The following is a 20,446-nucleotide window of genomic DNA, read 5'->3' as shown; positions in this document are numbered from 1 at the left end:
TTCAACATCTCCGTTTTAAAATGCTCATCTCTTCAAAACTAAGTCCAACTCATGAAATATAGAAGAAGCAGAGTGCCCCTGGAAATTGGATATTTATTTTGAATAAAAACTATAAGCGACACAGCCAAAGCCTTTTTCCTCACGTCACTCCAAATGATTAAAAGGCCTGGGAGAATGGCGAATGAATGATTAAAGAGGGACTGCGCTGTCAGGGGGATGTCACCTGTTAGTCTGGGATAGTTACAGATGTAGCAGGGGAGACATGAGTTACGGGCACTATCTGATGAACATCTCCCTCTCTTTTACTTTCTTCCTCTTTTCTTTCTAATCTCTTTCCTGTCTGTCCTCCTGCCTTTCCTCTCTCTCTTTTTTTTTATCTTTCTGTCTCTTACCCTTCCCCCATCTCTCTCAGCCTGGCCGATGATTGCCACAGCCATTGTGGGTTATCTCCTGTGGTGACTGCAGACTCAAGAGTTTTCTTCCCCGCTGCATCTCGAGACCCACTGATCTCACCATACCTGCAGTTCCCCGCCAGCTTACATTTACTCCTCTTCCCTGTTTCTTCTACTTCTAAGTATCCTCTGCACCCCTGTGAAAACCGACCAGTGGAGCCAGAATGGAGGACACTTACAATAACAGGACTTCTCTGGCTAAGGGGGCCAAGGTCATGGTCAAGGAGGCCAAGCGACATGCTTCAAAGAAAGTCAACAAGGTGGTGGACCGCGCCGCAGATGAGTATTCATCCCATCGCAACTACAGCCGCTTCCAGGATGAGGAGGACGAAGATGAGGATTTCTACCGGAACCCCCCAAGGCAGGATGGAGAGGGTTACCATGACAACGAAGAGGGCTCCAGCGATGCCACAGAGGGGCACGACGATGAGGATGAGATCTACGAGGGCGAGTACCAGGGGATCCCCTCGGCCGGAGACAGGAAGCATAAGGAGGGCCAGGTGGCACTGGGGCAACCGATGTCAGATGCCACAAGGGACCGTAAGGGGCTGGAGGAGGAGAGACAGGCTGACGAGGAGGAGCTGGCCCAACAATACGAGCTGGTCATCCAGGAGTGTGGCCACGGGAGGTTCCAGTGGCAGCTCTTCCTGGTGCTCGGGCTGGCACTAATGTCAGATGGTGTGGAGGTGTTTGTGGTGGGCTTTGTGCTTCCCAGCGCAGAGACAGACATGTGTGTGCCCAACTCCAGTTCGGGATGGCTAGGTAAGGAACCCTGTGTGTGTTTGAGTGCTTGTGAGTGTGCATGCATCTCCCTCTGCTAACAGGAAATGTTGCTATTCCTTCAATATTAATTGCAGTTTTTATGATTCTTATTAGTATTTTCCAAGGATTTTTATCTAGCCCTGATTATAGACGTTTAATGCTGCTGTCCAGTTGCATTATGGGAGATGCAGGATCCAGTGTTTTCAGAGCTTGACCCATGTTAGGGCTTAAAAGTCAGGACCTTTCAACCTCTTGTGCAAATTTTTTTTAAATCAGTTCCCTCACAAGTTCAACAACTTTGTTTAAGAGACTTACTGAATCAGTGGAGTTCCCCTTTAAGTAAACACTCAATGGGCCCCATGCTATTAAAGTGTCACAAACATTTTTGTTATTTGTAAAGAAACAACCAGATCAGAGGAGATTTTCTTATCAATATGATGGATAACTAGAACAAGGACAAGTGGCAACACAAGCAGCCAAACTTTCTTTTCCCACTAGCCTGGCCTCCTGCACTTGGATACAAAGGTGCAATTTGTAAGACATTCTCTGTACCTCTATACTGAATTGTATGCACCAAGAGTATTCATTACAAACTTAAATTGTGTTCATTGAATTCAGACAGTATAGTATATAATATACAACTTGGACGCCGGGGAGGGCCGGACTACTTTCTGTAGAATATTGTTTGTCTTAAAAGATAAGATTAGCTCTGTGTGCTTGGTCTATACTGTATGTGTCACACTTTATCCTAGTTGTGTTTCGGTCCACTGGTCTGTGTCAGGATTAAGAGGGGAGCTAGTATTCCCTGTGTGCTCTGGATGTTGAGCAGGAGTCCCAGCAGTCCCAGTGGCTGCAGGTGTATAATCCATCACCACAGAGCTGTGTACAAGGGCTGACTCACTGTGTCAGTACCAGAGCGGCGAAGACATTAATTCAGGCACACAGACATTAGATACTAACTGCCACAGTTAGACATGACAATACATCAACTGCAGCGCAACACCTGATACAAAATTGATACAGCAGGGCCTTTTCGGGAATGGAGGTTGTGACTGAAAGTTGATGATTTTTGTGTTAGAGTAGTCTTGTTGGACACGTGCAGTATGAAGCCGTGCCACGTGTAAAAGATCATAGTTTTAATTATCATACTTTTGATTATACATGTTTACTCGTTAATTACAAAATAGCAATTAATGATGCATTTTAATTGTTATAAATGCGAGGGTTTCTCAGCTTGGAAGTATGAATATCATAACCTCAGTAATATAGAAGACTTTATTGATATATGTCTGTGTGGGACTGTCACGGTTAAATCCTCACAAGATGTTGTGTACGGTTCACCATCATTTTTCTGTCTCTTTCCAAGTATCCATGTAAACTCTTTTCTTCCTCTCTAGCCGAGCAAAGTCCTGCAGGCATTCATGCTCTACGCTCTGCTTCTCCTTGTTCGTGACTCCGTCCCTCACCCCCTGTCCCTCCCTCTCACCCTCCATTCTCTGTGTGCCTCTCTTTTCTTCTCCCGTCCTCCCCCATTCTCTGCTCCTTTCTCCTACTGATTGCCCTGAGGCTCCTCCCTGTTGAGGTGAACATGATTGGTGTGTGTGTGTGTGTGTGTGTGTGTGTGTGTGCATGTCTGAGCATAGCCTACATGATTACTATGACCTTGTTGGTATCCATTTGGAGTTTTCCAGAGTAATTACACTTAATTACAGCCAACATAATGAAGTGAATTGATGTTTTACAGGTGCCATGGCAATATTTTATTGCCTTGAAGTGCAGCCAGTTAAATCTATGGATGAATGTGATTTGGGTGGTCTCATTCTTCATGTATTTCCTATGACCTCTATTCATCTAAGTAGGAGAAAAAAGTTTTTATTTTATGGTGACAGCCTTACAATAAGATGTCCTCTTCATGGTGCTGTGGTGCTAATGATAAAGAATAGGGGTCACAGGGACTAGATCAACCACTACAGTGGTATCTGTGGCTTGGTTATATGTTGAATTTACCATAGTTGCCAGTTTTAGCACATCGGAAGCCACTGAGGGATCATATCCTTCGTGCTGCTGCACTTGTGACTCACGCTGGTTTTTTTTGTGGCTGCACAGAAGTCGTTGGGATCTTGGAATTTTTTTCTACCTGTGTTACACCCTCTTGGAGGCACTCCTTACTTGTGGGTTTCCATGCATTTATGTAACCAGATTACAGTCAACTCCCTGCAGTAATCTGATTTCTTGAACATCACGTACCGTATATAACAAATCCAGTTTCTGTAATTGGGATATGGGATTAGAATAACCTGATTTCACCAGCTATTTTCTAAAGAAAAAGTAGATTTTTGGCCATGTGGAACCACTTTTCTAAATGGCTTTGATGTGTAGGCAACTTCAGACAAGTGAAAATAACATGAGAAATCATCCATACTTTTTGACTTGTTTTTTTCTTTTTGTGAGATTCAGTCTCATTTGTGACGTGAAGAAAAACTGTGCGCTTTCCAAATCACTTCTCTCGCTGTGTGTTGCATCACTATTACAGTTGAAGTTAATAAGTAATGCTTCAAAAAAAGGCCAAGGGTAGAGGAGAAATCTGATTACCAACCTGCCATGTATATGCCAATATCCAAAGTGTTGGAGTGATGGAGTTCACTGTAAAGTGAAACTGGAGGTTCTATAGAAATAATACGCAAAAATGAATAAAAAGTTTGAAAATATAGTTGATCACAGCACAGACAATAGTAGCCACCCATTATAGTAGCATTATGCAGCTCAATTAATCACATAACATGTAGAGACAGAGGCAAGCTGCAGGGACGGAGCTGACTGTAATGGGATAATGCAGTATGGAAAACATAAAGACCCCAGTAGCAACTGGGAAACTGATGAGATTACATAATTTAGTTTGGTCCTACAAATATGGTTTTAAGGTTAACTATGGTATTTTTAAACCTGTGCCCTATTTTACATATTTTGGGTTCCAAATGACTTGTAGATACAAAAAAATGTGAAATTGGTCCTGTAGATCGCCTCAGCCGGCAGCTGTGAATGGGCTGTGAACAAGATACAATGGCTTTAAATTAATCCTTTGGGGCAACTGTGCCAGTTAAAGTACGGCCACTAATAGTGCATATTTTTTCCACTGACCGGCTCAGACTGTTATTCAAAGTGTCTGACAACATTATGGAAAGGATCTCTACAGAGATAGACTTTCTGTTACACTGTAAGATCCTTTTTGTTTAACCAGAAACAGCCATTATATCGCTCCCTTCAAAGCCACCAGATTCCATTGACAAAAACAGTAATTTTACTACTGCTGCCTCAGATGGTTAGTTTGTTTGTGTTAAAAATACTGAGTTATCTTTCAGTGGTACATGCCAATGAAGGATGGAGAATTTGGATAGGAGGGGGCGAAATACTATTAATAAAAAAGAAAGAGAGGACAATGTGGAGAAACAAGGAAGGAAGCAAGAGGGGAAAACAAATGTCGTGAAATGCAATATGTGTGATGAACGGGGGAGTAGAGGAGGAGGGACAGCTTTGAAGCAGAGAGATTGCCGAGTTAGAGAGGAGTAATGGGGAGAGAAGTGTGGGTGGATGGGAGCAAAGAGGTGGCAGATTGGTGGTATTCAGCACACCAACAATGTGAAAGAGAAGCTCAGCTATCATCTCAGACACAACAGACAATAGGAACGCAACGCCCTATCATTACTTATTTGTTCTGGTGGAGTGTCTTTTCCCTGCTGAAACTCCCCTCATTTCTCCCTCTGACTCTGTCAACTCTTCGCGTTTGCATTTAACATCCACCTCTCCCTCTATGCCACCGATAATTCCCCCCTTCTTTCTTGTCTCCGCTCTACTTTATCCTCATCTTCTTTTCATCCTCACTTCCCTGTCTTCTGATCTCTTGTATCTTTTTGTTTCTTGGGCTTTTTTTCTGTCCCAGCTTCACCCTCCGTCTCCTCTAAAGCTCCATCTCTACAGTACTTCTCCCTCTTTGCCTCTTTTCTTTTCCCATCATTCCACCTCTTTCTCCCTGTCTGTATGAGCCAGCTGGCAGGCTCTGTGGGGCTGTGTGGTCCAGGGGCAGCTGAGCATGGCTAAACTGCAGTAAGATCGCAGCGTCACTGCAGAGATTACACTACTTGAGTGGTGCAGCTCCACATTGTGTGGGAGAATGTGTGTGTGTGTGTGTTCATGTGTGTGTGGGAGAGGAAGGAGGGAGTGTGTATGGTGGGGACTTGGTGCATGTGTGTTTGTGCACACATATGGACCAAACCTGCTGCCACCAGCAATATGAGCCACAAGTAAACCGTGTCTAACTGCTCGCTCTTATCAGGGATTCATTGCATCACTGTATTTCATGCGAATTATCTACAGTCTTTAATGTAATGAAGGTTGTATCATTACTGGTGCTGTATGAGTCATTTTAAACCATGCACTCTAAGCCCTACAGTAGGTTACTTTCATATAGGTTTCATTGAAATCCTGCCCCCACTGATATGACTTAAGTATGACAAAAAGCTTCAATCTCTTTTTCTGCGGAGGTGGCAGAAGACGGAGGCATGAATGTGATCAAACTGACACGATGTAGTACAAATGTGATTACACGCTGCTCAGTGTAAAGGAGCTGACGACAGTGGAGCGAAGAGGAAACTAAGGCAAATAAATGAGAAGGAGTCAAGGAGGAGAAGACAGGAGCAGGAGTGAAGAGGTGCGGGAGAAATGAGGGAGGAAAAAAAAGAAGCGAGCCAAGAAATTGGAAAGCAAATAGAAGAGGACACAAGCTGAGGGAAAGAGAAATGGAGGAAAGGTTAGGAAGAGAGGCACGAAAGGGAAGGAGAGCTGAGGGAAGGGGTAGAGGAGATAAAATAAGATCAAAGTCGCAATGAGGAGATTGATTTAAACGGAGAAACAGAGAGAAGGACTAGAAAAAATATCAAACTTGCAGAGGTACCACAGCGTCGCCGTGGCGCACCAGGCACGCCGCTGTATGATAGTATCATCATTATGAATAAAACAAGACGGGTGTTTTGCGCGGCGCTGAAACAGTTTGCACCGCTAAGAGCGAAGAGCATCAAAGCATGAAATCAGAGAAGAGGTCGTGATGCAGCTCAGCGCTCCCACGGCTCTCTGGGGGCTCCTCGGGATGTGACAGGACAGAAAACACCGCACTAGGGCCTTCCCCTTCCTCCCCTCTTCCTTCTCATTGTCTCACTCCATCTGGCAATTACTGAACTCTCCTCCCTCATTACCCTCCTCTCTCTTTTGTCACTCCTCTCTTATTGCTTTTGCTCTTACTTCTGTTGCACATATTTCATTTGCTTGCATCTGTGCTTGCTCCTGTAAAAAAAATATTTTTTAATCTTCCCTGCTTCATTTAAATCCCCAGTGGCTAATGCACTGTAGCCACACCAAAAGAGATTAAATACATTTGTAATATTCTAATCAGTGAATTAGTTTTTCTCTTTGGGCCTGTGTGTGTGTGTGTGTGTGTGTGTGTGTGTGCGTCTGTGTGTGTTTTACTCCATATTGTAGACTGAAACACCAACTCCATGAAGTTTGTCTTGTGTTTAGAGTGTGCCTGTGATTTTGCTGAATATTTATCATTCCTGGAGATGTGTTTTGACATCTCAACGGAGTGTCACAGGGCAAAACCTTTTGCTTCTGCTTGAGAGGTCTCCTGACACACTGTCATTTTCTGAGGGTGCTCAGAGTCTATATGGGTCATCAAGTCCAAATTCAGCTGCATTTCACACTCTTTTGTACGATGATGCATCTGTTTCAGTTGACATCCATGTGTCTAATCGGTACTCTAAATAACGTTCATTTTTCCAGTATAAAGAATCAACATTTCATCCCTCTCCATTTTCAGAAGCAAATCCTTGGTCCTGAAATTAGGCAGAACTGAGCAGTAAGTGTATTGATTGTGTCCTTCCTAGATGTACATTTATAGCCCTACTAAATCAATGACAGGGCAGCACTGGCTGACAGCACTCAGGAAAGCAGCTTCATAAATCAGAATACTGGTTGACGCTCTTGTGGTCCAACCTTATCGTGTCCAATGTGTTCAGTATTGGCTGACCGGCTGTAGCCTGAGCATCAGTCTAATGAAATATTGAAACGTTTGATAGATGTTATACTTTCAAGTTAAAATGGATTAGTGAACAGAATTAGCGTATGACGATCATTCACTGGGAGCACTAAGGAAATAATGACACCAGCTACATATCTTTTGCGACTATGTTAATTTATATAGGAAAAATCTATTGCATAGCCACACCCAGGCAAAGACCCACAACATTTGATCCTTTTATTTATAAAAAACGTCTGGATAACCTTTAAAACGTAGCGTTATGCAAGTGTAACTTTAACCTTGAGCAACACAGCAATTATAGGAATAAGTCAGGGCTTTCATATTCCGCCATCACTTGATTGCCTTGAAAAACACAGAAAATCCAAGACAGGCTTCAAAATGTTAACGTTTAACTGTAAAAATATCAGTGCACCCTGGGGATAATTCTGTAAGCGCTTGTCTAAAGGTTTGCCTACATGCAATAACTGCAACAGCCATTTGTCTTACTTGCTTCTGTAACAGCAGATTGTTAGGAGATCAAATTTCTCTGTGTTGGTTTTAAAATAGATATGTATTTTGACAGAAGTTATACGAAGAAAACAGTGAGGGGACACATGTTTAGGAGTAAATTTCTCTTTACTGTGAATATGTGAAAGCTTATGATGTGTAAAAATATTAATACCATGGTCTCTTAAAAAGCCAAGCCGTTATTTCATTACATTCATTCATCACCATTATGTCTACTATAAACAAGGAATTCAACTCATACTCTGATAATGCTGCTAGCTTGTTTACTTACAGGAAAACCTCCCTGCTAACTACATTTAGATAAAAATGGAAATGGGACTGTACCACTCTGACATCACACTGAAAGTGGAGTGTGACTTTGAAATTAGAGAAAAATCCCTCTTGGGGGCAAAAGATTCTGTTGAAATTTGTACCATCATTTTCTGACTTGACAGGTTAATGCCACACAAGCTACCTTTTGGTCCTCTGGCGATGAGACAGACCTCATAATGTTAAGTGATGTCTGTGCTATTTTTGAATTTTATTACACCACATCACACTACTCTCCTCTTTGCTGGCATGGTCACTGCTGACATCATGCCCAGAGATACCGGGCAGCAAGTCAGACAGAACATCAATAAATTCATTACATAATGGGCCGTCCTTTGAGGGATGTGCTCATTAGTCAACTGTTTTATTGCTCTTTTATAAAGGGCATTAAAGTAGAAGGAATCAGAGGGTCTCCTCTTTGTCTGTTTTGTGCCAGTATCTCTAAAAACCCCAAACCCAAAAAATGTTTAGTTTGTATGGAAAGTTGAGCGCTGAAAATAAGTGAAAAGGCCTCTGGATGTTTGCATGCATGACAATTAAATGGGCGGCCAGTGGGTGTTTGCCTGGGCACCGTCTATCTAGGCTCTCCTTAATGAATCAAATGTGAAGTGCGCGTAGACTGAAGACTTCCGTTAAATTTAGAATTGAATTTATGGTGCCTTGGGGCGAATATCTAGATGGCTGCCAAATGTGACAGATAGCTACGTTTTGACCCCTGAAGCAAGAGAGTCAAACAGATATCTGCTCACAGCAGAGGAGAGGGGACCTGACTGCAGACATTACAAAAAGGAAATGTATCTTGCTATTAAGATTATTGTAATGGGGTGAAGAAAGTGTCCCTACGGCGAAATCTTATCACTCCATATATGACTACAACTTACAGATTCTTCTTTTTGTGTAAAATTATGAATACAAATGTCCTCTGTAAACCAGGTTTATGTATCTGAATATGTCAGGATATGGAGATGAAGATCACCATAACTGTAATATTATCTGTTAGTTAACTATTCAGTGTTTTGGCCTGGAACAGAGACTTTGAAAAAAAAACAACCCAGCGCCTCATGCAATGTAGACTAAAGCAATAAGCTACTCTTCCCAGAGCAGAATCACGATGATCAGTGTGAGAAATCGATGCGGTTTTGTTGGAGCATTGATCCCATTTGTGATGAGAGAAATTAAAAGAGAGAGCGGCGCGCTCTTTTGTGAAGTCACCCCGCATTACTGTTTACATTTGTCTCCTCATTGATCAGAGCCTGTCGTCATCATTCACTGCTCCATTTTTAAGGATCCAGTCAGAGTAGCAGTGATACTATAGCTTTAATTTGAAAATTGTACATGTAGCAATCTCATCTTGTCCACATGAAATTAGGAAGTAAAAGTCTTTGTGTGTGTGTGTACTGTGGGGAGTGTGTGTGTGTGTTTAACTATAAAACATTTTAAGGGATAGCACTTGCATCTAGCAGCAATCTGTTTTTGAAACACTGTGATAAGTGTATCATTACATATGCGATCAGTTATTCGACATAACGTCCAGTTCACTGATGAACATTCAGCAGAGGCACAAGCTTAATTTTCCTCCATTTTTTACTCTGACACTTCACCATTTGCCAGTGAATGCACATTTAGAGGACGCGATTCCTAAAACAGTGCTTGGCTGAAAGTCAGTGTTGGCTGGCTTTGACTACTTACTGAAAATGTCATCCCCTAAGTTCACAAGTGTTATTTTTTTTGGTGAATGGCGATATTATGAAAATGAAAAACATGAATCTGTGAAGGCCTTCAGTTGGAACCGTTAGCAGGGAGGAAAAGTGTATCTTCTTGCAACTGTGTCTTTGAGCACGAGATAACTCCTTGGCTAAAGTGCTTTGTTAAAAATAGTAGCTGCTTCAGGGAATCTCTATGATGTGCGAGTTTATTAGCATGTCAAAGCGGCTGTAATCGATATTTTTATATCAACAGTAGGCCGCAGGTCTCAGGCATTCCCCTCAGCTCCACAGAGCTTCAAAGCATCTTATAGCTCATCGTTTTGGTTGTCAGGCTCTAACTTCATTGTTTTGGTTCTCTCTCAGCGAAAAAAAAAAAAACCTTCTGTTCAACCCTACTCAACCCTGACCAGCAGTAAGATAAAGTTAAGAAATAGCTGGTCCAAAGCCAAAGAAATCCTTTATTGCAGGTTTAAAAGTGTTCCTAAAGAGCTTGAATGCTTTTGTGAAGATGATCTAGTAAATGATATGTGAAAGAAAGCGATGGGCGGTGACTCATTTGTTACCTCACAGATAAAAACTAATGAGCAGACTGGCACTTAAATCATCTCTGACCAATAAGACAAACTTCCAAGATGCTGATTCAGTCCTGGACACCAAAACATTTAACCTCATACAAACACGTGCATAGATGTGAGGTATTGCATATCAAAGCAAATAACAATCAGACCCCTCTCTCCCCGTATCTTTTCAGGTAGTGTTGTCTACTTGGGAATGATGGTTGGAGCGTTCTTCTGGGGAGGGATGTCTGACAAAGTGGGCCGTAGACAGTGCCTCCTCATTTGCATGTCCACAAACGGCTTCTTCGCTTTCCTGTCATCTTTTGTCCAGGGATACGGCCTCTTCCTCCTTTGCCGTCTCGTCGCGGGCTTTGGGTAAGTCTGATAAAGTGGAGGTCATTCTGGGGCCGGCGAGCATGGCAAGCCATCAGTTTAAATGATTTGTGAAAAGTCAAGTCAAATGGTACACACCATGTCACCTCGAAATCTTCTTCTTTGGCAATAGGATGGTGACACTATCTATGAGTGTAAACAGTATATCTTTCTATCTTTGTTGACTTCCACTGAAGTTAATAAAAAAAAAATGGAAAGCAATTTCCTCTAATGATAGCTTTAAGTCTGTTTCTCTCTCTCTGATCTACACAAAGTTAATTGTTTCTGGCTCTTTTACCATAGAGGGTTGACTGTACATCTATCAAGTGTCCTTTCCAGCAGTAAATATAATTTTCTCATATTGCTGCAATGCAGAACAGGAAAAACTGTTAACAGCTAATTTCTAAGGGGTTATGCCCAGTGACATTCCCATTCCATATGTAAAACTTAACAATATGCATTTTTGCAATCTTAAAATATGTCAAAAGAGTGTTGCAGATTGTGTGAAAATAAAGACTACCAGAGAAAGACAGTGTGTCCCATTACTACATAGAAACATAATGTGGACATTGATTTATTATATCCTTTTCTATGGCAGTGTAACTGTTCCTTTAAGAGCTAATTCAGTAATTGCATCTGTATCGCCCTCCCCAGAGACCTCCAGAGTAATTGAAAAGGCTGTCCAAACTGCCAATGCAACCTGTGCCTCTGAATCATGAGAAACTGGCGCTGAGTATTTTTCTAGTATTATGTTTGGGAAAGAAATATGCTTAGTTGTGCATTTTTTTTTTGCTTACTTGGTCTCCTTTGTCGTCTTAGCAATGAGCCTTCAGTTTATTCTATTTTAATGGAATACAGTCCCAAAAAAAAGAAGACACAGGCTGAATAAAGTCTCAAAGCGTTTGATGGAATAACATTGTCACTAGCAATGTCTGACTTATTCTTCTTCAACTGAAGGAACCAAAACAGGGAAAACCTGATGGATGAAGACAAATCGTGTAAAAGCAATCATGAATGCAACTCTGTGAGAGACATGAAACATAAGGATGAACAGTTTCTTTCCCGGTATAGGCTCCATCCGCATCACTTCCATTAACTTTCCTGTTCTCTGTGCTTCTTGCAGGATAGGAGGTGCTGTGCCTATCGTTTTCTCCTTCTTTGCAGAGGTGTTGTCCAGGGAGAAGAGAGGGGAACACCTTAGCTGGTTGTGCATGTTCTGGATGATTGGAGAGATCTATGCATCTGCTATGGCCTGGGCCATTATACCACACTATGGTGAGCTAATCAGTAAGAAAATAGAAAAAAAAAGTTATATGTGTGAGTGTTTATATGCACACAAGTGAAACCCTTAACTGGATTAAGTTTAGCACTGATTAAAAGCATGACAATGTGACTTTGTGTTAAGCTCCTGGCTACAGGTTGCAAAACTGTAAGGCTTCCCCAAGGCTGTAAGTTGAGGTGCTACTTTCTCCTTCCACGAGAATCAATCACTTAATAGCTGTGAGTGGCTGTGAGAGGCAGAGGTTAAGAGATTAATGCACGCATGGATACCATAGAGCACACGCATGCTGAAAGGCTGAGGGTGGGCCTGTGGGAGAGAGGGAGCTGTGATTTATGACATTACTGCATTACACATAAGCTACACTCATCATGAAAAGAAACCAAGAGAAAGGAACAAGCCTCTCCCTCTCCTCCTCTCCCACCCGCATCCTTTGCAGTTTTCCCCTGCTTTTTTTTAAACCTGCTTTCCCTTCCTTTCACTGCCTCCCCTCTCCTCCTGTTTGGTACTCTCTCCATCTCTCTGTCTAACTCTGTCCTTCCTTTTATTACCTCTCCTCTCTCTCCATTCTCTGTCTCCGCATAGTGTTCTTCTTGATCAAGCATAATTAGGTTTTTCTCCTTGCTCTAATAGGACAAAGCTACAGCTAGAGGTGATTTATGGCCAGACCATGCTTTAGCCAACCTGTGACGTCAGTGAGAGGGAGACAGTGTGTGTGCGTGTGTTGCTCTAAGTGTTTTACTGGGCTGCAGCCACATACAGGTCTTCTTCAAGGCAAATTGAAGGCAATAACATCTGACATTGTAAGAGGTCATTTGGGTTAACAGACACACACACACACACACACACAGCATGGCTAATCATAGAGTTTCCGATAAAGGAGTCACTTTTCTTACACGTCACCCGCGGAGATGCGTACACACATGCACAAATGCACACACCGCTGTAGACTCGCTCAGACGGATGTACAGAAGCAGAGTGGACTCACAAAACCCTGTGAAACCAGAACGAGTCTTCATGAGGAAACTCTGCTGTCAGATCTGCTGATCTCGTATTGAAGGGATGGTAGTGGCCTTACTTTGCTCTTATCCCCTCTGATGCTCACTACCACTCTGCCTCTCTTTCTCTGTGAGGGAACTACGTGTCTTGCATACATACTCCAGCGCTCACCAGTGGTTTTTATGTTTTCCCTAAAGTACTGCAGTGCCTGCAACCAACAGCACTACAATGTGTGGGCACAATGCGTCCTGCAGAAACACCTTTATGTCTTTGAACGACGACAGAAAGGCATCAGTGATAGGTGGCTTGTGATACGAGTGCCTCAGCATTGGTGTTAAATACGCCATTAGAGCTCTCATTTATCTTCTCCACTTCTAATGTCTCCCAAAAGCCCCCTGCCATACTCACAGCAGGGCCCTGTAGGAGCTCTGCTCGCCACAGATCTTCATCACACTGATGGGAGAGTCTGAGGAGTTTACTTGGTGCCAAGCGAAGCCCACCAGAGAGTAGCCTCATGAGACACTGCTCAGATGTACAGATTAAAGATTAAATACCTCTATCTATCTTTCTATCTATCTATCTATCTATCTATCTATCTATCTATCTATCTATCTATCTATCTATCTATCTATCTATCTATCTATCTATCTATTTACAGTATCTAGGCTGGGAGTAGAGTGGCACTGCTGACTCAGTCATCCATAGACTTAGTCAATTATGTACATAATCCCTGTAATGAGATTTCCAATGACATGGGTGAAACACTAACCCTGAGGGGCAGGAAGCCACGCTACATTTCTGTAGAAAAGGCAATCACAGCTGAACAACTCCTTCCCTTTCTCTTTCTCTCCCTCTCACTCTGTTGCTCTGTCTCTTTTTGTCTCTTTCTCTCTTTACGTCTCTGTCTCACAGACGTACACACACACACACACTTAAAACACACACACACACAGAAAGAAAGCCAGATAAATAAGGTGAAGATTCAGGGGAGGGAAGGGACTCTAAGAGAGCGGGAATACATACAGGCAGAAAAAAGTCAAACATAAAGTGAAAAGTCATCCCTCCTACTGCCCAGCAATAAACACTATGAGAGTCAGAGACTCGTTGTGTGTGTTACTGTTACAGCACAAAAAGCTGAATTTTAGACCGGCCGGTGCAAGCATTAAATATATCCTGTTTATGTATTGTGTTCTGTACATAAAGAAATGCACCATTTGCAAATATAAAGACAAAATAAATTCAATTGCTTTTGTCTTTTAGCTTTTGATTTTGCACTTTCTGCTTTCGACTCAGTCACGTTCGTCTCTCCGCTCTCTTTTGGGATACATTCATACCACATATGACCCACCCCCATTTGCAGATAGTTGTTTTTAACACTTGATATTGCTTTCCAACCCGGATTTTAATGTGCTGTGAGATTAATTCCAAGCAGCGTTTTTCTGGCATAACCATTAGCGTTAACCCCCTCCCCACCCCCTGACTCCCCTCCTACGCCCGTTGATGGATAATGGTGCTATTCCCTTTGGAGCAGCATCTCCATGAGACACGATCTGTCGAGAAACGTGGGAGGTCACGACTGACATGGCAACCTCGTTCTGTGCTTCCTCACAAAAATTCTAAAAATCAAAGTCACTGAGAGCACAGATCTACACATACAGTACTTTGTAGATTTATGATGGCATGCTGCCTGATCATGGCATTACCAGCCTGAGTTACCATCACAAGCGTTCTTTTATGTAGGTTGTGCACACTGCACACAATATTACTATTATTTTCTTCTACAAAGTTAATTACTTTGAATTTATTGTGATATTTAACATCTTTTTATGTAATATTTCATGTAATATTCTGTTCTCCTTTACCCACTGAATGGTTTAGAAAATAGTTTTGTGATAATGCTTAAAAACAAGTGTTCAAGTGTGCAAAAGGAAAGGTACATTTTATGATGTATAATATATTCATGTGCTTACTTGCATACATTTGAGGGTGAGAGTATGGCATTATGCCATTATATTAGTTGTGTAAGTGTCATCTGCATATGGTAATTTGTGTTATTGATTTCTTTGCTTTTTTGTGTATGTGCATGCGTGTTCATCCTCCCCCCCCTCCCCCCCTTTGTGAGAGTGTACAAGTCTCTGCGTGTGTCTCTAAGTGTGTGTGTATATTACAATGATTAATGACTCTGGGAGAGCGCCTGTGGGCTGAGATCAGGTGCAACAAGATTTAACTTTGCAGAAAACACTCAGTTCCTTTCCTACACATTCAATTAACCCGTCCCTGAGCACTCCTCTCAGCTCCCTCCACAGAGCCATTCATCTCTGAGCCTACACATCACTCTGCTCCAGCTGTGGAGAGCTCTCATTTAAATGCCATCTTTTATTTGCAGCCACTTTGTGTTCGCAGTATGAGACTCACACATAACATTTAGAATCAGCCTCTCAGAATAAGTCACTCCCTCTGATAAGGATAACAGTAGTATCTGCTATGCAGCTAATATTATTTAGTCACAGCTTCCTCAAAGCGGTGTTTTGAGACTTGTTAAGTAATCATACTTGCTTTTATTGTTCCCCTGTGAGCTGAAGATTGGCTAAATAGCCACCTGTTGGCTGCATTGAGCATTAGTGTATAATTCATCAATTAGACACATTGTGAATTGTGGTATGAACTGAGATACGAGCGGTAATGACCAGAAAGATTGGCTTTAGTGATTTTGTTTGCAGAAAAATTATTATTTTCAGGATCACTTGAATGTTTTACGCCATAGTAAGACACCCACATATAGCTTCATCAGCAAAACCAATGGATGCCACAATACAAGATAGACCAAATGAAATAAGCATTTCATGAAATATGGGCTCCAGTCTCAATATTAACTCTGAATAATAAATAATGCAAAAAGATTTCAAAAAAATGTCAAAAGAAATGTTTTGCAAAACTCTTGAGTTGTGAGGTTTCAGGTTAATATGAGACAATTATCAGTGCTTCAAAGATACCAAATACTAAACACCAAAAACCATGACAATATATGAGAAAACTGCAACATTGAAAAGACACCATTCAGGATGAATATGTCCGACATATACATATACATCATATTATATACAGTATATTTGTATCTGACATAATGCTACTCACCATTTCAGCAATATGTGGGTCTCTTTTGTTGACGTCTTGATGGCATTGTTGCCATAATATTTTATAGACGTTCCATTTGTGGATTTCAATTAATCTTGCACTGTTGATCTCAACTATATCAGGTTTGGTTTATGTACCTCAGCTTTAGAAAGGTACAAATCACTTGCAAGAAAATGTAAGTGAAACACTTGCAATGTTTTCATCAAATATTTAAATGTCTTCACTTCCTATTCTGCCATGTCATCCATCTGAATCAGACCTGATTGTCACTGGTGTTATAATCCACCGTTCACAGGTTGGAGTTTCAGCATGGGCTCAGCGTACCAGTTTCACAGCTGGAGGGTGTTTGTGGTAGTCTGTGCCCTGCCCTGCGTGTGTGCTGTGGTGGCGCTCACCTTCATGCCCGAAAGTCCCAGGTTCTACCTTGAGGTAATGGTATTTTCTCCTGTTATTACAGCTCAAGAAATGTTCACACTGAAACTGTTCTAAACTCTCGCTGAATCACTGTGGTGATTGTGTCATTGTCGCCAACTGTTCACGCTTATCAATTTTTTACATTCAACATTTCTGGAATAATACGTCAGGCAGATTTAGAGTAGTTGGACATTTCCCAGCAGATGTTTAATCAGACCAAACAGTGTGAGTCATCCCAAACTCTCTAATATGTGTCTGCAAAATAGAAGCCCGGAGATCTGTGACAGTAGGTTTGCCGCTGCAGGATAATTACCCTTTGAAGTAAAGTGAATCACCGTTGTCGTGACTCTCATCATTTTGGCCCATCTTGGAGAAATCAAAGGAATGTATTTATGTACAGTATATATGATTTTGGATGTGAGACTGTTGGTGTGCCTGAGTAAGCGAGACTGGTGCTGATCCCGTGAATTTATCTCCTCTTCTCTTTTTCTCTCCCTTTGCCTCCTGTCAGGTGGGGAAGCATGATGAAGCCTGGATGATCCTCAAACAGATCCACGACACCAACATGAGAGCGCGTGGGCAGCCGGAGAAAGTCTTCACCGTGAGTGTTTGTTTCTGCTGTGTGCTGTCTTTGCTGGGTTTCCTGATGCTTAAGGAAGCAAAGAGGCTTATATCCTGCCACCACTTTCATGCTTTCACCGTGCAGGATCATATCTGAATTATGAAGGTTCTGAAAGCTGTTTTGTGTCACTCAGGCTTATTTGCTGTGTGAGCTGCACTTTGGGAAAGCTCTTAGTCAACACGTTTCGTGAATTGATCATGTACTGTAGTGTTTACGTGCACCTTTTTGATTCCGATTAGATGTTTATACAATTATCATGCATTGTTAATCCTGTGGGACACTAAAGAAGATCGTAATACAAGTAAGATTCATGATATTGCTTATGAAAAGAAATGTTAAATGCAACTTGAATGTACAGTAGACTATATGTAGAGTACACATATTGTATTATGCTGTAATCATCATTTCCTTTCCCATGATTCATTTCCCAGGTAAACAGGATCAAGATCCCCAAACAGCTGGATGAACTGGTGGAAATGGAGTCAGAGTCTGGCAATCCAGTTTCAAAGGTTTTCTTCAGGATAAAGGCTGAAATACATGGGGTAAATATTTGTCTTTTTAATTAATTCCCGTCAAAGGCTTTTTTTTTTGCTTCATTTTCTCATTCTTGCCCACTGCCCCAACCATAAATGTGTCCCTTTTGATTAAATAAAAAGTAATAAGCCTCTTGTCTCTCTCTTTAGATCTATCTGAATCTCATGAAATGCTTCAACTACCCTATGCGAGAAAACATGATGCGACTAGCCATAGTGTGGTTCACACTGTCATTCGGGTGAGCTTCTTTCTGATGTCGTTTGTGTCGCAGAAAAATCAGACAAGTCTAATTTCTCCGGTCAGATAATAGCACTTGGCTGCCCGGCTCGGGGCCACATTGCATTTCTGTCATCTTGATCTCTCTGCTCGAAATCAATCAAGTCTGTGGATCAATACTGGCCCATTGGTGTCTCAGTGGGAGAAAAGATAGGAGTGAAAGCAGCAACAGATTAAAAAAAAAAAAAACACTCTTTACAATCAAACAGAAATGACAATGTCTTTTGGTCTGCTGCTGTGTCTGTCTGACTGCACATTTAAGAGTGGATCTATTTGTGTTTTTGTGTGGTCTAAAATCAACTTTCTTTGCCTGATTAATTGGAGCTTGACATGTGAATGTCACTGTATCCTAATGGTTTTCAGGTATTATGGCCTGTCAGTCTGGTTCCCTGATGTCATCAAACACCTCCAGGCGGATGAATACGCCTCCAAAGTGAAGATCCACAGCAATGAACGCATTGAAAACTTCAACTTCAACTTCACCCTGGAGAACCAGATCCACAAAAACAGCCTCTTCATCAATGACCGGTAGGACAAGTCAACTTAACAGCAAGATCTGCGGATGCAAAATCACTTTCATAATGTTAATGTCACTGAGTCCTTACAATTAAACATGAACATTGCATAATACAAACGAGAAGATTTGTTGTCTGTTAAACTGATTGTTAACTATAACTTTTATCCTGTGATAGAATATTAATAGCAGAATGTAACTGTGCTTCTTCAGATTCGTCAATATGAAACTAAAGTCTGTCACCTTCATTGACTCAACCTTTCGCAACTGCTACTTTGACGATGTGACATCAGTGGGCTCCTTCTTCCGTAACTGTACTTTCATAGATGCTTTCTTCTTCAACACCGGTGAGATATTATGGTCTTAAACTTACACTTACTTACACGATTTAATCGTGTCATGGTGAAACGGTGTTATTGTGTATTCTTTGGGCAGACATCGATGAATCCAAGTTGATAGATGGCACAGAGGTGGTGAACAGCACATTCACCCACAACAAAACAGGATGCCAGATGACATTTGATGATGACTACAGCGCCTACTGGGTTTACTTCATCAACTTCCTGGGGACCCTTGCTGTTCTGCCCGGGAACATTGTGTCCGCCCTTCTCATGGATAAAATCGGGCGTCTCTCCATGCTAGGTAAGATTGGAGGGTGAGGGTGAGGTTCATGTTTGTGTGTGCTCTTGAGTAATTGGTTTTCGCATTGAAAACTAATTTGTAGATGCTGAAATGATCCATGCTATGGATGTGGCATCCATCATTGAGTATGAGAGGCACTTTTGATTAGGCCCTATAATTTAGCTCAACATTAGTCAACTGAATGTCACTCTTGCTCCATTGCTTTTGCTCTGTGTGTGTTTGTATACCCACCAGGTGGCTCCATGGTCCTTTCAGGCATCAGCTGTTTCTTTTTGTGGTTTGGCACCAGTGAGTCCATGATGATTTTCATGTTGTGCCTTTACAACGGTCTGAGCATCTCTGCCTGGAACTCCCTGGATGTGGTCACGACTGAGTCATTCCCCACTGTCAGGAGGTGAGGGGATGAAACGGTGGATGAACACAAACTGGCTTATATAGTTGTTTAGACTTATTTGTGGATTTGCATATAATGGGCAGACATACAAATAAAAACACAGAGGTGGTTAAGTCAATTTTAACATATTTCTCTCTCTTCTCTACCTTTTATCTCCTCCTGGCTCTGATTTTCACCTCCACAGAGGAACAGGCTTTGGGTTCTGCAACGCTTTGTGTAAGCTGGCTGCAGTCTTAGGGAACCTGATTTTTGGTTCTCTTGTTGGCATCACAAAGTCCATCCCCATCCTCATGGCCTCATCTGTGCTCGTCGGGGGAGGCCTCGTTGGACTGCGGTTGCCCGACACCAGGGCGAATGTCCTCATGTAACACCAGCTTGGCATTCACCAGCTGGGATCAAACCTTGAGAAAACCTGGGTGAGTCCAAGGGAAAGCCCAGGGAGTGTTGTGCATCGAATGCAAATGGCTTGGTTCACAAATCTTAACACTATTACTCACATATTGCTGAAGTACCGTAGGTAAAGCCATATGGCAACCCACGTTTGCCCGGTTTATTTTATTTTTATCATACAAATAAAAATTAATAGATTCCTCGTTAGTCAATCATAAACTCAGCCAGGTTGTGAATGTATTATCCAGAGATTTCACACAGAGACAGAGAGTTTGGCTTCGCTTTGGTTTCGCTACTGGGACTTTGGCGGAGCTTTGCTCTTGCTTGTGGCTGCATCTTACAGCTGCAGCCATAACCTTGTGTGGATTCACTGCATGGTTAAAGCTCAAGGCTTTTAATATTGATACAGTCTTATTAAGACGAGCCAGATGGGCAGAAAAGTGAAAAACAAGTCGTAATGAGCACAGCCAACCTGCTGTGTGACAACGTAGGGA

The 20,446-nt window shown here is 42.0% G+C and overlaps 1 protein-coding gene across 1 annotated transcript; it reads left to right on the top strand.

The window, feature by feature from the left end:
* Positions 1-616: 616 nt before the first annotated feature.
* Positions 617-19,930, top strand: sv2ca (synaptic vesicle glycoprotein 2Ca). The gene is made up of 12 exons (XM_070833979.1): positions 617-1,214; positions 10,576-10,756; positions 11,877-12,028; positions 16,462-16,595; positions 17,092-17,181; positions 17,634-17,744; positions 17,886-17,974; positions 18,376-18,540; positions 18,740-18,873; positions 18,962-19,168; positions 19,403-19,562; positions 19,747-19,930. The coding sequence occupies exons 1-12, from the start codon at positions 617-619 to the stop codon at positions 19,928-19,930; spliced, it is 2,205 nt and encodes a 734-aa protein (XP_070690080.1).
* Positions 19,931-20,446: the final 516 nt, after the last annotated feature.

The sequence above is a fragment of the Pempheris klunzingeri genome, chromosome 7, assembly GCF_042242105.1.
Source record: "Pempheris klunzingeri isolate RE-2024b chromosome 7, fPemKlu1.hap1, whole genome shotgun sequence".
Classification (NCBI taxonomy): Eukaryota; Metazoa; Chordata; class Actinopteri; order Acropomatiformes; family Pempheridae; genus Pempheris; species Pempheris klunzingeri.
This window is presented reverse-complemented; position numbering and strand designations above follow the sequence as displayed.